Consider the following 14,818-nt stretch of genomic DNA (forward strand, 5'->3'; position numbering starts at 1 on the left):
GAGAGAGAGAGAGAGAGATTAGTTTGCTAGATATTGAGCAAACTACTGAGGTCCAAGGATGATGGGGGGGGTGGGCTCCAGAGAGCCACATATTGCAATTTCCCTTACTTCCCAAATAAGGATAAGTTTAAAATTTAAACATTCTTGGCTTAAAAATACTACCAGATGGCCACAGGCCTTTAACTCCAGGATTGAGGAGGCAGATGCAGGTGGATCTCTATGAGACTGAGGCCAGCCTGGTCTACATAGCAAGTTCTAGGCCAGCTGAGGCTACAGGGAGACCCTGTCTCAAAAAACAACAACAAACCCCCAAATTTTATTGCCATACATAAAACAAGGAATGGTTTAAAAGATAAAACTCTGTTAAACTTACTTTGACCTGAAATCATCAGCAGCCAGTTTACAGTTGTCCAACTGCACCGCGAGTCTGGAATTCTCTGCCTTCGTGCACAAGATCTAGTGAACAAACAACTCTTTGAAAGAAACCTAAGTGTGTATTTCAACAGCTATGCCACTTCTTATCTTATAAAAATCTGTACATTAACGTAAAAGAAAACGCTTTTCTTATCAACTGTATCACTTCATAAAACAAAAATAATGCAGTGTCAATTAGATATACAATGCAAAACCAGAAAGGTTTTCTTTTGAAGGGACCCAGGTGCTTCGTGATAATCCTTGGCAGTTGAACATTGAGCTCTTTCAGTAGCTCTTTCTATTAGCTTGTCCTAGGCTCGTGCCCCCATCTTTGGTCATAGAAATTCAGCAATCAAGAAGAGAGTCATGCAGTTAGGGAGACAGTGCCCCTAGTAGAATGCTTAAAGCAAGTCAAGGGTGTGTGTGCCTGTAATCCCAGCCCTGGGGAGGGAACAACAAGAGGATCCCTGGGGCTCACTGGTCAGCTAGTTTAGTCAAACCAGTGAGCTCTAGGTTCAGTGAGAGACTGCGTCAAAATATAAGGTGGATAAGACACCAGACATTGACCTCCGGCCTCCTCAAGCATGTAATGCAACACCCCCAAACATGCATGCACGCACCAACACATAAAAAGGAAAGAAAAAAACACCGTGTGAAATTACGAAGACGATGTTCAATATGCTTGGGAAAAAATGCAGTGTTACATGCAGAAGTGATTTTAGATAGAATACAGGCACTCCCATTCTGTAGATGAAAATATCTACAGAGAGGTGGTAACATTTTTATAGTTTCTCCAGGACTCTTTTTTACAGCACATCCACTCTTGGGATTCCCCCTTGCTCTGCGTTATTTCCATAAAGCAACCTTTCCTAGTATAAATGTGAAGGGAATCAGAACCAGCAGAGGTAGAACATTAGAGCCACAGAGACACGTCACCTTTTGTTGAAGTTCTTCAATGGTGTCGAAGTAACATTGATAATCAGGACACACCAGCGGGGCGTCGGGCTCACACTGCTCTCGGATCCTGCATTCCAGCTCTGCGTTGGTCTCCTCCAGGCTGCGCACCCTCTCCAGGTAGTTGGCCAGTCTGTCATTCAGGAACTGCATAGTCTCCTTCTCATTGCTGTTGAACGCCCCTTCCTCACACCACGGACAGCTTCCCGCCACGCCGGGACTGTTACACCCATCAGCAAAGTGGCAAGGCGTGACACAACAGATCGGCAGGTGACACCTGGATATGAAGCTCGGCGTCTGACATCTGGATGTGGCGCAGGTGCCGGGGAGGCAAGTTGTGTCTGTGGGACAGGGTGGATCAGAAGTACAGTTGGCAGCACAGGGCTCAGCAGAACAGCACCTGGGGGAACTGTGGGAAGTCATCCTCTGAGAAGCGAAGCAGAGCTGGGGTGCAGTACTCTGGATGTGTTGACTCCAAACGCCTCCTTCTCTGGAGTGACTTTTATATCACCCTTCAAATGGGTATTTACAGACCGCACTGGGTGCTTCCTTTAACACTGTTGGTACCAGTTTTCATACAAACATCTCATTAGGGTTGTTTATTTCCTGAGGAAGTTTTATGCCTCATAAAAGGAGGATAACCTCAGGTTTCTAAATCAGGATTCTTCCCATTCCCATGTGCTGCTTGGATAAAATACTTCAGAAAATGGCCATAGGAAGCAATATCCGTTTGCAAGAATAAGGAACAAAGAAGAAAATTTGGACAATCAGTAATTATAGATACAGCACATTAAAAATAAGGAAAGTAGTATTCCCATAGATTTTGGTTCTGAACATTGGCTTCTTGTGTCTACTTTAAAAATCAATATTAAAACTCATCAAATTACATGTGCTTGTTTGGCCTGCCAATCATCCTGAAAATGGTCATTGTTATTAGCAATCTTGCAATGCATTTTGTGATCTTAAGGCACGTGCTTATGCTTACATGGTAAAGGAATAGGGTATATACTGAGTTTAAAGCCTCTCTCTCTCTCTCTCTCTCTCTCTCTCTCTCTCTCTCTCTCATTTGAGATAGGGCCTCCCTGTAGCCCCAGCTGGCCTGGAACTTGCTCTATACACATTTTAAGTCACTTTATATAACTTATGAGAATAGGTTGTGCCCTGTGGACCAAAATATAAATTGGTTATCAATATGTGGATTATGACCTTTGATTTTCTGAAACTTCCCTTCTCTCATCCAAACACTAGCCATGCCCAACCCTGTTTAGCTTCTGTGCTGGATAGCTTTAGTGTCAACTTGACACACCTGGGTTGAGGGAGCCTCAACTGGGGAATTGCCTCCATAGGACTGGCTCGTGGCCATGTCTGTGGGGCATCTTCTTGATTGCTGAGTGATGTGGGCGGGCCCAGCTCACTGTGGGTGTGGGTGGTGCCACCCCTGGGAAGGTGGGCCTATGTTGTGTAAGAAAGCAGGTTGAGGCCAGGGGAGCAAGCCAGTAAGCAGCATTCCTCCATGGCTTGTGCTCCAGCTCCTGCCTCCAGGTTCCTGCCCTGAGTTCCTATCTTGGCCTCTCTCAGTGATGAACTGTGACCCAGGAGATGTAAGACAAATAAACCCTTTCCTCCCCAAGTTGGTAGTGGTCAGAGTGTTTTGTCGCAGCAATGGAGAAACAAACTAGGACAGAAATTGGTACCAGGATCACGGGGTATTGATGTGACAGATCTGACTCAGTTGTTTTGGGGAGGACTGTTGAAGTGTTTGGAACTTTGGACTGAGAAGCCACTGAGTGCTTAGAGTTTGTTGCTGTGGATCTTGGAACAGTTATATTGAAAGTGTTGTGGATGATGGGGGCCTGGCTTGTGAAGCTTCAAAGGGAAGCAGAGACTATTAGGGTTGTTTGTGTGAGATTTTGTGTTGAGAATCTGTGGGCTCTGGTCAGTTGGGGCTGAAGAATCAGCTGTGATTAAGAAGAGACCAGAACCTGAAGTAAAACCTTTGCTTTACTGGGACAATTGATGCTGGTTAGCTGGGGCTGAAAAATCAGCTGTAAGTAACAAGAGACCAGCATCACTGTGGTAGAATCTTCTGGGAGGTATTTCCTCAGGGTCAGCACACAGACGGGGCCTGAGCCTCTATCTCAAGCTGGAAGCAGGACTTGGTAATGTGTAAGAGTCTCCTGCATGGTTCTGGTGCTGAAAGTGTGAAGGTGTCACAGAAAGCAGCTGAGGCTTGGCACTCTGAGAGGCCAGGAAAGGCCATAGGTGAAAGTGCAGCTTCAGTTGCAGTGAAGACCCCAGGACTGAAGGGGTCATGGAGAGAATCTGAGGCTTTGCACCTGGAGAGGCAAGAAGAGGCCATTGGTGAAGGTGTAGCCTCAGTTTCAGTGGAGATCCTAGTTTTTTTGAGATGCCAGGACCATGGGACGACCACCAAGGATAGCAATAGGTGTGGGATGGATCCAGCCTAGGTCTGCAAAGCGAACTGTGTGAGCTGTGAATGGCAGAGTCAGAGAAGTGGAGTTGCCAGAACCCTTTGGAGCCCAGAAGGTTGTGATGAGTCCCAGATGTCCAGCCTCGAGCTACTTTGCTGGACTTAGGTTTTGCTTAGGTGTGCCTGATTCTTCCCTTTGAAATAAGACAGTACTTGTTTTGGATTTTACAGGAACCCCCAGTTAAGAGACTTTTAAAGAAGACTAAACTTTTAAGTGTTTGTATTTTTTAAGTACTGTGGGGCTTTTAAGGTTGTACTGTCTTATGTTGTGATATTATTGTTAACATCTTATCTTGGGGACAAGAATTGAAAAGGTTATGGTTTAATAGTGATGTGTTTGTGTGTTAAGTTTACAAGGGATCAATTGTGCTGGATAGCTTTAGTGTCATCTTGACACACCTGGGTTGAGGGAGCCTCTATTGGGGAATTGCCTCTATCGGACTGGCCTGTGGCCATGTCTGAGGGGCATCTTCTTGATGAGTGATGTGGGAGGGCCCAGCCCACTGTGGGTGGTGCTATCCCTGGGCAGGTGGGCCTATGTTGCATAAGAAAGCAGGCTGAGCAGGGGCCAGGGGAAAGCAGTGTTCCTCCATGGCCTGTGCTCCAGCTCCTGCCTCCAGGTTCCTGCCCTGAGTTCTTACCTTGGCCTCCCTCAGTGATAAACTGTGACCCAGGAGATGTAAGACAAATAAACCCTTTCCTCCCCAAGTTGGTAGTGGTCATAATGTTTTGTCACAGCAATGGAGAAACAAACTAGGACAGCTTCCAAGAGCAGATGAGATTAGGTGTATTAAGAATGGTGTGGTAGTGGACATGAAACTTGCCTTCTTTACATTTCCTGTATTTCATTTGTAGGTGCATTATACTATCTACTTGTTTATTTTAATTTTTGTCTTTTTGAGACAGGGTCTTCCTGTAGGCCCCGCTGGGCAGGAATTCACCATGTAGACCAGGCTGATCTCTATCTCAGAGATCTGCCTGCCTCTACCATAGTCCTGGGATTAAAGTGTGTACCACCATGCCCAGCTTGCATTAAATTATTTAGGAAAATGTTCATTTTGGTTCAGGGGATCAGGTTTAGGATATTATTCATGCTACACATCTGCTCTGCTACTGAACTACAGCTCCAATCTCTGCCTGCATTTCTTTTTTAAAAAAAATTTTAAAAATTGAACATTTTATACAAGAGTTCTTAATTAAATTTAGACCCATCCCCACTCCATGCTCCCCAATCCCCACCGGACTTCATGCATTCCTCCATACATGTTAAGTTTAATCCAGTCAAGCATTTGTACCCTGATGTCCTTCAGTGCAAACTCATCCACTGTAGTCAGCCTATCTAGAGATCTGCTGTCCCTCACCCAGCAGTAGTCAGTCTCCAGGAGTTCCCAGACTAGGACCGGCCCACCACCCATTTCCCTTGTTCCACTCTGGGCCCTTGTCCAACTGAGTTGGCATGGGTCTGGTGCTCAATGCCATCAATACCTCAAGTTCACATGTGCAAGTTTCCAGTGGCCTGAAAGCCTCTGCTTCCTTGTGTTCATGGACCAGCCCTGGCTCTTAAAATCATTCCACTCCCTCTTCTGCAATGGTACCTGAGCTGGGTGGGTGAGTTTAACATAGGAGTCCTATCCAGGGAAGCATTCTCCGCAGTCTCTTACTCTTTAAAACTGGGGCAGTTGTGGCCTTCTGTGTGCGTTGCACTCTGCTGTATAAGGAAGCGTCACTGGTGAGTTGAGATATGCACTAGATTTCTCTGTATTTCTGATGAGAGTGGAAGTATAAATTCCAATGAAGGTTGGATTGTGATCTTTTAGTTTCCTAGGAAACTCTCATTGATTGTACTTAGCAGTAGGGGCAAGGAAACCAGTCTTTTCTTCTGTGATATGGAGTTTGTTTCGCCTTTTTATTTATTTATTTATTTACGAAGGTTTCAATTCATGAAAATTAAACATATTGGAACTTGAGGAATGGAATTCTCTAATGTAGGTTCCATCTGGCAATTCCATTGGACAAAATCTCTGGTTCGGAACCAGGTGGATGTGGCTTTGAGATACAACTGTTCCGTGTTTGTTCTAGGATTTCACCTCTATTATAAAGCAGAACTGATTTCACAGTGATTGACTTTAATTGTGATTTTTATTTTATTTTCAAAACTATACCGAAAAAATTTCCTTTAAGTCACTGAGAGAGAGAGAGAGAGAGAGGGAGAGAGAGAGAGAGAGAGAGAGAGAGAGAGAGAGAGAGAATGTGTGTTCTGTGCGGGGACAGAGATCAATATTGGGTGGTTGTCATCACTTTTCACCTTATTTTTTTTACAATATATTTTAATCGAATGTTTGTGCATTTCATACAATACAATACATCTTAATCATATTTAGACCCCCTCCCCTATCTGCACCCCATAGCCTCCCCTGCCCCACTGGATTTCATGCGTTCTGTCATATATGTTAAGACCTATTGAGTGAGTCAAGTTTCAACCTTATTTTTTTAAAAACTTTAATGGGAATTTCATAGATGCATATAAGGTGTTTTGATCAAATCCATGCCCAAGTCCTCCCCTCCATCCTCTTCCATATCTTCCCATCACTTTTTTTCTGACAACTTTGTGTTCTCTCTCTCCTTCATGGGGCTTTTTGCTACTCTAACATTCCCCCCTCTGAGGAGGTAACCCTAAAATATTTTAGGGGTTAGATAAGTGCTCCCAAATACTTTTGACATTTTTGGCCTTTGGAACAGAGTATGTTGCTAAGAGGTGCAAGGACATTTTGACTTTTAGCCAAGAAACTGGCTACTTTTCTTTGGAGTCTTTTTACCCTAAATGCCTAGCCAATTCCTACCTTCTATTCTTATCACACCATCCTCTGAAGAGGTTACGCAAATTATCGATAGGGAATGGGGATGCAGAGCACACTGGCTTCTTTCAGGCTGAACAGGGGCGCAGGGTGAGGCTATTGGAGTACCCCTTCAGTGGGTCTATGTAAAAGACTCCCAAATTGCATAACTCTTATCTGTAGGGAGAAAAGAAGGTCCTTGACTGGTGAATAGGGGATATGAAGGAGAAGTAAGGCAAGAATAATTAGTGTTCCAAGTTCTAGACAGGAAACTAGAAAAATGTCAGAACAGGGAAACTTTCAAATATTCATATGAGAGTCCATTGGAATTTCTTGATAAGGACATCCAAAAGCATCCCTTGAACTCTTAAAGAAATACACTGATTACTTTAATCTTTGGTTATACTTTCCTTTTGGGTGTTTAAGACCCTACAGTTGGCCCAAATAAACCAATTCATTTTTATTCTTCAGGTTATTTGAGGATCTGTTCCTTAGGTGTCACATGGGCTTGGGAGGACCCCCTGGCTCCTTTCTTTTACCAGTTCCATCTATGTGAAGATAAGTCAAAGGTCCTGCTCGACCATGGCTGGCTTCACTTGGAAGCATAGAAGAAATATTTCCTCTGACTTGACACTTCTCTTTGTAGACTGGACATTGGTTCAAGTCCATCTGTTGGGGTCTCTATGGCTACCCTGAACAGGGGGATGGGTGACTCCACCATTACAGGACATTTTGAGAGATGGTTCATAGTCCCCTGGAACTTAGTCGACCTTGGAGGGCAAGGAGCAAAAACTGTTCTTTAAGTCACTCTGACCAGGTAAGTGTAGTCTTCAAAGTATGGCTGTTAAACATCCAATAAGGTTAGTTCCACCAGTCTTGTACTTTTAATTACCATGTGCTATGTGGATAAAGCTTGGGCAAAACCCAGACATTCTCAGATAAACCTTGACAGACATATATTTTGTTCCTTAAATTAGTTGACTAAACTATGATTAGAAATTTTAAGATTATGTGTATATTATTTTTGTCTCATCCTTTATATATCATAGCAAACCTACACAGACCCTCTCATTTGCTTAGCCTTTCTTATTTTTTCTATTTTGGAAAATATCTCCATTTCCATATCCTTTTAACATCTTTTGTATTCTCATTTTCTTTTCTTAAATAATTATGAGATACAATAACATTAACAAAATTTCCATCTATTGTGAGAATTCTTTTCATGGGAGATACTAAGCAATGCACATCCCATTTTAGGGTTCTAGTGTTAAAGCAACGTTTGATTGAAGTTTTCCTGGGGAACCAATGAATTTATTGAGCTTACTTATAGAGATGACTCAGGGGTTGCTGAGGTATATGAGTGAGCTGGGGGTATGCACACTGGAAAGCTTTTACCCAGCATGGATCAAACCTTCTCTTCCTTACCTTCCCCAGATTATGTACTTTAGTCCTCCCCAAATCCAGGAGACCATGTGTGATTAGGACCAACTTACATACAGTTGGCTTGGAAAAGTGGCTGGATACTCCAATGAGGGTCCACTGACCCTGCTTGCCCCTCCTTTAATGAAGGAGCACAACCTTCAACAAGTCCAATTGTGACAATGTTTAGCAAGCAGGCACAGCTGAAGTCGAGATGATGGTAGTTATTTCACACAGAAGAGACTGCTGTACAGAATCATTTTATTAAAAGAACATGGAATTTAAAAGGATTTGGTGCTAGGATCCACAAATGAGGGAGAACATATGTCTTTTGTTTTTCTGAATGTGTTACTTCACTTAGTATCAGTTTCTAGATCCATCCATTTACCTGCAAATTTCATTATTTCATCATCCTTTACCACTGAATAGAACTCCATTGTGTAAATATACCACATTTCTGTTAACCACTCATCAGTTGAGGGCTACTTAGGTTCCTTCCATCTCTTAGCTATTGTGTAAAGAGCAGCAACAAACATGGTTGTACAAGTGTCTCTACAATAGGATGAGGCCTTTGGGTAAGTCAAAGGAGTGGCAAATGGTTCATATAGCAGGTTTACTTTTACTTTTTTGAAAGTTCTCCACACTGCTTCCCACAGTGGTTGCAAAAGTTTATAATCCCCCCAGCAGTGAATTAGTATTCCCCTTTCCCCATATCTTCCCCAGCATTTGGTATCATTTGTTCTCTTAATCTTAGTCAGTCTCACTGGGTTAAGATGAAAATTTAAAATGGCCTTAATTTGCATTTCCCTAATTACGAAGGGTGTTGAACACTTTTTAGCATGTTTTGTAGCCATCTTTACTTTTTCCTTTTGAAAACCTTTTGCATTCTGTGGGTTTTCTCTTCACTTCTTTGGTTATTTCTTTTGCTGTACAGAAGCCTTTTAGTTTAATGAGGTCCCACTTGTTGATTGCTGACCTTAATTCCTGAACTACTTCTGTCCGATTTAGAAAATCCTTTCCTATACCTGTATCTTGTAAGTAATTGCCAATATTTTTTTCTAATAGTTTCAGGGTTTCCAGTTTCACACTGAGGTCTTTGATCCATTTGGAGTTGACTTTTGTGCAAGGTGAAAGATAACGATCTAGTTTCATTCTTCTACAGGTGGAGATCCAGTTTTGCCAACACCATCTTTTGAAGATGCTGTCTTTCGTCCATTGTGTGTTCTTGGCCCCTTTGTCAAATATCAGATGACTGGAATTGCATATACTTGGATTTGGGTCCTCGATGGTGTTCCATTGATCTATGTGTCTACTTTTGTGCAAGTACCATGCTGTTTTTATGACTGTAGCTCTGTAGTATGCTTTGAGATCTCGTATAGTAATCCCCCAGTGTTGTTCTTTGTGCTCAGGATTGCTTTGGCTATCTGGGTCTTCTGTGCTTCCATACGAGTTTATGGATTTTTTTTTTCTAATTCTGTGAAGTATGTCATGGGGATTTTGATTGGAATTGAATCTATATATTGCTTTTGGTAGGATGGTCATTTTCACAATATTAATTCTTCCATGAGCATGGGAGGTCCTTCCATCTCCTGGTGTCTTTCTCATTTTCTTTCTTTAACGATTTAAAATTTTCATTATAGAGATCTTTGGTGTCTTTGGTCAGGCTTATTCCAAGATATTTTTTTTTTGCAGCTGTTATTGTGAAAGGGAACATTTCCCTGTACTTGTTCTCTAATTGCTTGTTTTTGGTATATAGAAAGGCTACTGATTTTTGTAGATTGATTTTATAACCTGACACTATACTGAAAGTGTTGGTCAGTTCTACAAGTTTTCTGGTGGAACTTTTAGGATCTCTTAGGTATAGTATCATATCATCTGCAAAAAGGGGTAGTTTGACCTCTTCTTTTCCAATTAGCACTTCTTTAATTTCTTTCTCTTGTCTTACTGCTCTAGCAAGAGTTTCAAGCACTATGTTGAAAAGGAGTGGGGATAGTGGACATCGTTGTCTGGTTCCTGATTTTAATGGGAATGCTTCCAGTTTTTCTCCATTTAGAATGATGTTGGCTGTGGGTTTCTTGTATTTAGCTTTAATTATGTTGAGGTATGTTCCCTCCAGTCCAATTCCCTTTAGAACTTTTATTATGAATGCATGTTGAATTTTGGAAAAAGCCTTTTCTGCATCTGTTGAGATGATGATGTGGTTTTTGTCTTTGAGTCCATTTATGTGATTAGTGATGTTTATTGACTTGCGTATATTGAACCATGCCTGCATCTCTGGAATAAATCCTACTTGATCATGGTAAATGATCTTTTTGATGTGTGTCTGTATGTGGTTTGCAAGTAGTTTGTTGAGAAATTTGCATCTGTGTTCAGTCTATAGTTTTCTTTTTTGGTTGTGTCTTTGCCTGGTTTGGGTATGAGTGGTGCTGTCTTCAAAGAAGGAATTTGGGAGTTCTCCCTCTGTTTCTATTGTTTTGAATAATTTAAGTAGTATGGGTTGGAGGTCTTCTTTGAATGTCTGGTAGAATTATGCTGTAAATCCATCTGGGCCTGGGCTTTTTTTTTTTTTTTTTAGTTAGGAGGCTTTGTATTACTGTTTCAATTTCCTTGTGTGTTTGGCTCTGTTTAAACTGTTGATCTCTTCTTGGTTTAACTTTGGCAATTCCCATGATTTTAGATATCCATCCATTTCTTTCAGATTTTCAAATTTAGTGTAGGTTTTTAAATTATTCCCTAATAATGTTCTGGATCTTTTGGGTGTCTATTGTAATGTTTCCCTTTTTATCTCTGATTTTGTTGATTTGGGTTTGCTCTTTCTTTCTTTTGGTTAACTGGGCCAAGGGTCTGTCTATTTTGCTTAGCTTTTCAAATAACCAGCTCTTAGATTCACTGATTCTTTGTATTGTTTTCTTTGTTTCTATTTCATTGACTTCTGCTTTTATTTTTGTCATTTCTTTTCTTCTGCTGGGTTTGTGTTTCATTTGTTCTTGCCTTTCTAGCATCTTGAGTTGCAATGTTAGGTCATTTATTTGGACTCTTTATAATTTTTTAATGTAGGCACTTAGTGCCATAAACTTTCCTCTTATGACTGCTTCTAATGTGTCCCAGAGGTTTTGTTGTGTTGTATTGTCCTTTTTGTTGAATTCAAGGAATTCTTTTATTTCTTCATTTCTCCTTGTGATGTTTAATCACCATGAGTTTGTGTAGTGACTAAAGCTTCTTCCAGTACTGATTTTGAACTGTATTGCATTGTCATCTGAAAAAGTGCATGGAATCATTTCAATATTTTTGTATTTGTTGAGGTGTGTTTTGTGCCCCAGTATGAGGTCAATATTTGAAAAGGTTCCACGGGGTGCTGAGAAGACAGTGTATTCTTTGGTGCTTGGGTGGAATATTTGAAAGATGTCTGTTAGGTCTATTTGATGTATGGTATTGTTTAATTATGATATCTCTCTGTTTATTCTTTGTCCAGTTGACCTGTTTAATGAAGACAGTGGGGTATTGAAGTCCCCTAATATTACTGAGTTGGGGTTAATCTGTGCCTTATAGTCCTGTAGATGTCTGTTAGGTATTTGATATATGATATTGTTTAATTCAGCATATATGTTAAGTATTGTAATATCTTCTTGGTTAATTTTTCCTTTGAAGTGACCCTCCTTATCTCTTCTGATTAGCTTTACTTTGAAGTCTATTTTGTCAGATATTAGAATTGCAACCCCTGCTTGTGTCTTATTGCTATTTTTTTGAACATTCTTTTCTATCCTTTCACCTTAAAGTAGTGCCTGTCCTTGAAGGTGAGAAGGATTTCTTCCAGACAGCATAAAGATTGATTTTGTTTCTTAATCCATTCACTTAGCCTGTGTATTTTGACTGGGGAGTTCAGTCCATTTATATTTAAGGTTATTATTGAAAAATGTGTATTGGTTCTCATCATTTTGATTGCTGTTTGTGTTCTCTGTCTAATTTTGTGTTTCCTAGGTTATACCTTTATTTATTTTCTTTTGTTGCCCCTGGGCTATAGTTGTTTCTCTCTCTGCTCTCTGAATTGCTTCAAGTATTCTTTGAAGGGCTGGTTTCATGGACATGTATTCTTTCAGGCTATTTGTGTCGTGGAAGTTTTTCTTTCCCCATCAATTGTAACACATTTTTGCTGGGTAGAGTATTCTGGGCTGGCATCTATTGTCATTTAGAACTGGAAATACGTTGGTCCAGGTTCTTCTGGCTTCCATAGTTTGCAGTGATAAGTCAGCTGTAATTCTGATGGGCTTTCCTTTGTATGTGACTTGTTTTGTTTCTTTTGCTGCTTTTCTCTCTTTATTCTGTACATTTAGTGTTTTTACTATGATATGACATGGGGAGTTTCTTTTCTGGTCCTGTCTATTTGGTGTTCTATGTGCTTCTTGTATTTGTATAGGGATGTCTTTCTTTAATTTTGGGAAATTCTTTTCTACCATCCTGTTTAAGATCTGGTTAATACCATTAACCTGAAATTCTTCCCCTTCCTCTATGCCTATGGTATGTAGATTTGGTCTTTTCATGGTATCTCACATCTCTTGTATATTCCATTCATGTGTTTTTAAAAATTTATCATAATCTTTGCTTGAGTGGTCCAATTCTTCAACTTCATCCTCCAGTGTTGATATTCTGTCTTCCATCTCATTCATTCCAGTGGTGAGGCTTTCTCCTGTTTCAAGTTGACTTATTGACTATTTCACTTCCTTCCTCATTTCTGCCTGAGTTTTCTTCAATGTTTGTATCTCTTTTGTGAATTCATTCAGAAGTTTATCCATATCTTCTTTTAGTTCTTTGTTCATGTGTTCTTTAAATTCATTGACTTCCTTGATCATGTTTATGACTTTTCTTCTAAATTCTGTATCCTGCATTATCTCTAGGGGATTCTCCTTGTAGAACTCTTCTACAGGACTAGTGGAGTTTGGTGAGGATATAGTGTTTTGGATTTCCATTTTATTATTCTTTTGTTGTGATTTTGGCATGTGAATTTCTTTTGTTGTTTGTGATTCTGATATGAAAATTAAGTTGAAGTTTGCTTCTGTTTCTATTACTGGTGCCCTTGGTCCTTTTCTCATTGGTTATGTAAAGCTGGTTGGTCCAGGTTTCAGTTTCTCTCAGGTTTTATTTTGGAGGGAACTGATGGTTTCAGATCAGTTACTCAAGGTCTCCCACAGAAGCCCAAGTCAGCTATGCTCAAGCTTCCTTCTAAGGTTTGGACCCCTACTAGCAGGAACTCAGGGCAAAATTTGGGAAGTTCCCTAATTGGGGGGGGGATTTTGGAACTCTCAGGCTTAATTCTCAGCCCCTATGCTGGGGGGGGGCTAGAACAGGCAGTCTCTCTACCTTAGTTTTTGAGACAAGCACTGAACCTGGAGCTCTCTTATTTGACTGTCTGACTGAGCTCTGGGAATCCTCCTGTCTCTGCCTCCCAGCATTGTGCCCAGATTTATGAGCTGGGATCTGAACTCAGGTCGTCATGCCTGTGCAGCAAGCACTTTACTGATTAAGCTATCTTCTCAGTCCCCCTAAGATTCTTTATAAGGGGGAAAAGTCCATTAATCTGTTAAAGTGAAAATTTTTATGATCCAAAACAAAGTTATTTTTTCCTTCTGAGTATTATTTCCTAGATAGCTTCCAATGAAAGTAAAAAAATAACAAAAATCAGAAGAATATATAAATAGAACAAAATAATTTCCTAAGGTTTGTTATTCACCAATTATTTCAGTCTTTGTGCTGAATTCTTGAAGGGGCTCATAGAGCACCCATACTGTTCTGTGAAGGACTTGAGTCTGAGAATTCAAAAACATACTTGAAAAGACAAATCTCAGGAATAAAATCACATTCTCACAGTAAACTGATGAGTCAAAAGAGAAATATCTTTGAAGAGAAACTGTCCTCTCCATGTGCCATCATAGATCCAGTTAATTTAAATGTAATACTATGAAGCAGGGTGTGGTGGTATATGGGGGGATTACAGCACATGGGAGTTTGGGGCAGGAGGATCAGGAATGTGAGGCTAGTTGGGGCTACATATCAAGACCCTGTACCCCAAACCAAACCCAAAATTATTATAATGTAATGTGTTATTATTTTAAAGTAATTGCAGATAAAATAAGGAATATTTCTTTATTTTCTTGAGGTAGTTTCTAATTAGAACGTGTTGATTGCTGGTCATTGTATCTATGAGACAGGACTATTCATATTGGTCTTGATTGAATAGATAGTTTTATATAATAATCAATAGCTATACTCTCAGAATATGGAAACTGACCAGGATACATTTCTGTAGCTTATGATCTTCAGAAGAAGAGATAAGTGGGAATAGAAGAAAATAAAGAAATAGCCACTTGGGGGCTGAAGAGATGGCTCAGCAGTTAAGAGTACTGACTGCTCTTGCAGAGAAGCCAGGTTTGAGTCCCAACACTCACATGGCAGCTAACAACTGTCTGTAATTCCAGTTCCAGGGGAATCTGACACCCTCTTCTGACCTCCATGGGCATTGCATGACCTGTGTGCACTTACATACATGCAGGCATGCACTCATACACATAAAATTAACAAAATATTTTAAAACCATTTTTAAAAATCAGAAAAAGGCTGGGGACATGGCTTGGTGAATATGACAGCTTGTTGTGTGTCTAGTTTCATTTCTGTGGCTGTAATAACTATCATGATCAAAGCTGCTTAGGGAAAG

At 40.5% G+C, this 14,818-nt stretch overlaps 2 protein-coding genes across 3 annotated transcripts in view; both read right to left on the reverse strand.

The window, feature by feature from the left end:
• The window catches only part of Krt40 (keratin 40), a 24,581-nt gene extending 22,790 nt beyond the window's left edge, over window positions 1-1,791 (reverse strand). The window contains exons 1-2 of one of the 2 annotated variants that reach the window (XM_008835196.1): window positions 1,351-1,791; window positions 374-456 (exon numbers count right to left, since the gene is read on the reverse strand). In XM_008835196.1, the coding sequence (XP_008833418.1) occupies window positions 374-456; window positions 1,351-1,791 (524 nt within the window). The remainder of the gene's footprint in view (window positions 1-373; window positions 457-1,350) is intronic. The other variant, XM_017798702.1, reaches the window with a different exon arrangement.
• An 8,131-nt stretch (window positions 1,792-9,922) lies between these two features.
• The window catches only part of LOC103735826 (keratin-associated protein 3-2), a 9,755-nt gene continuing 4,859 nt past the window's right edge, over window positions 9,923-14,818 (reverse strand). Inside the window, exon 3 of the mRNA XM_008835197.1 lies at window positions 9,923-9,933. The gene's annotated coding sequence lies outside the window, so the exon portion shown is untranslated. The remainder of the gene's footprint in view (window positions 9,934-14,818) is intronic.

This window comes from Nannospalax galili, unplaced genomic scaffold (assembly GCF_000622305.1).
Source record: "Nannospalax galili isolate Female #2095 unplaced genomic scaffold, S.galili_v1.0 scaffold137, whole genome shotgun sequence".
NCBI lineage: Eukaryota > Metazoa > Chordata > Mammalia > Rodentia > Spalacidae > Nannospalax > Nannospalax galili.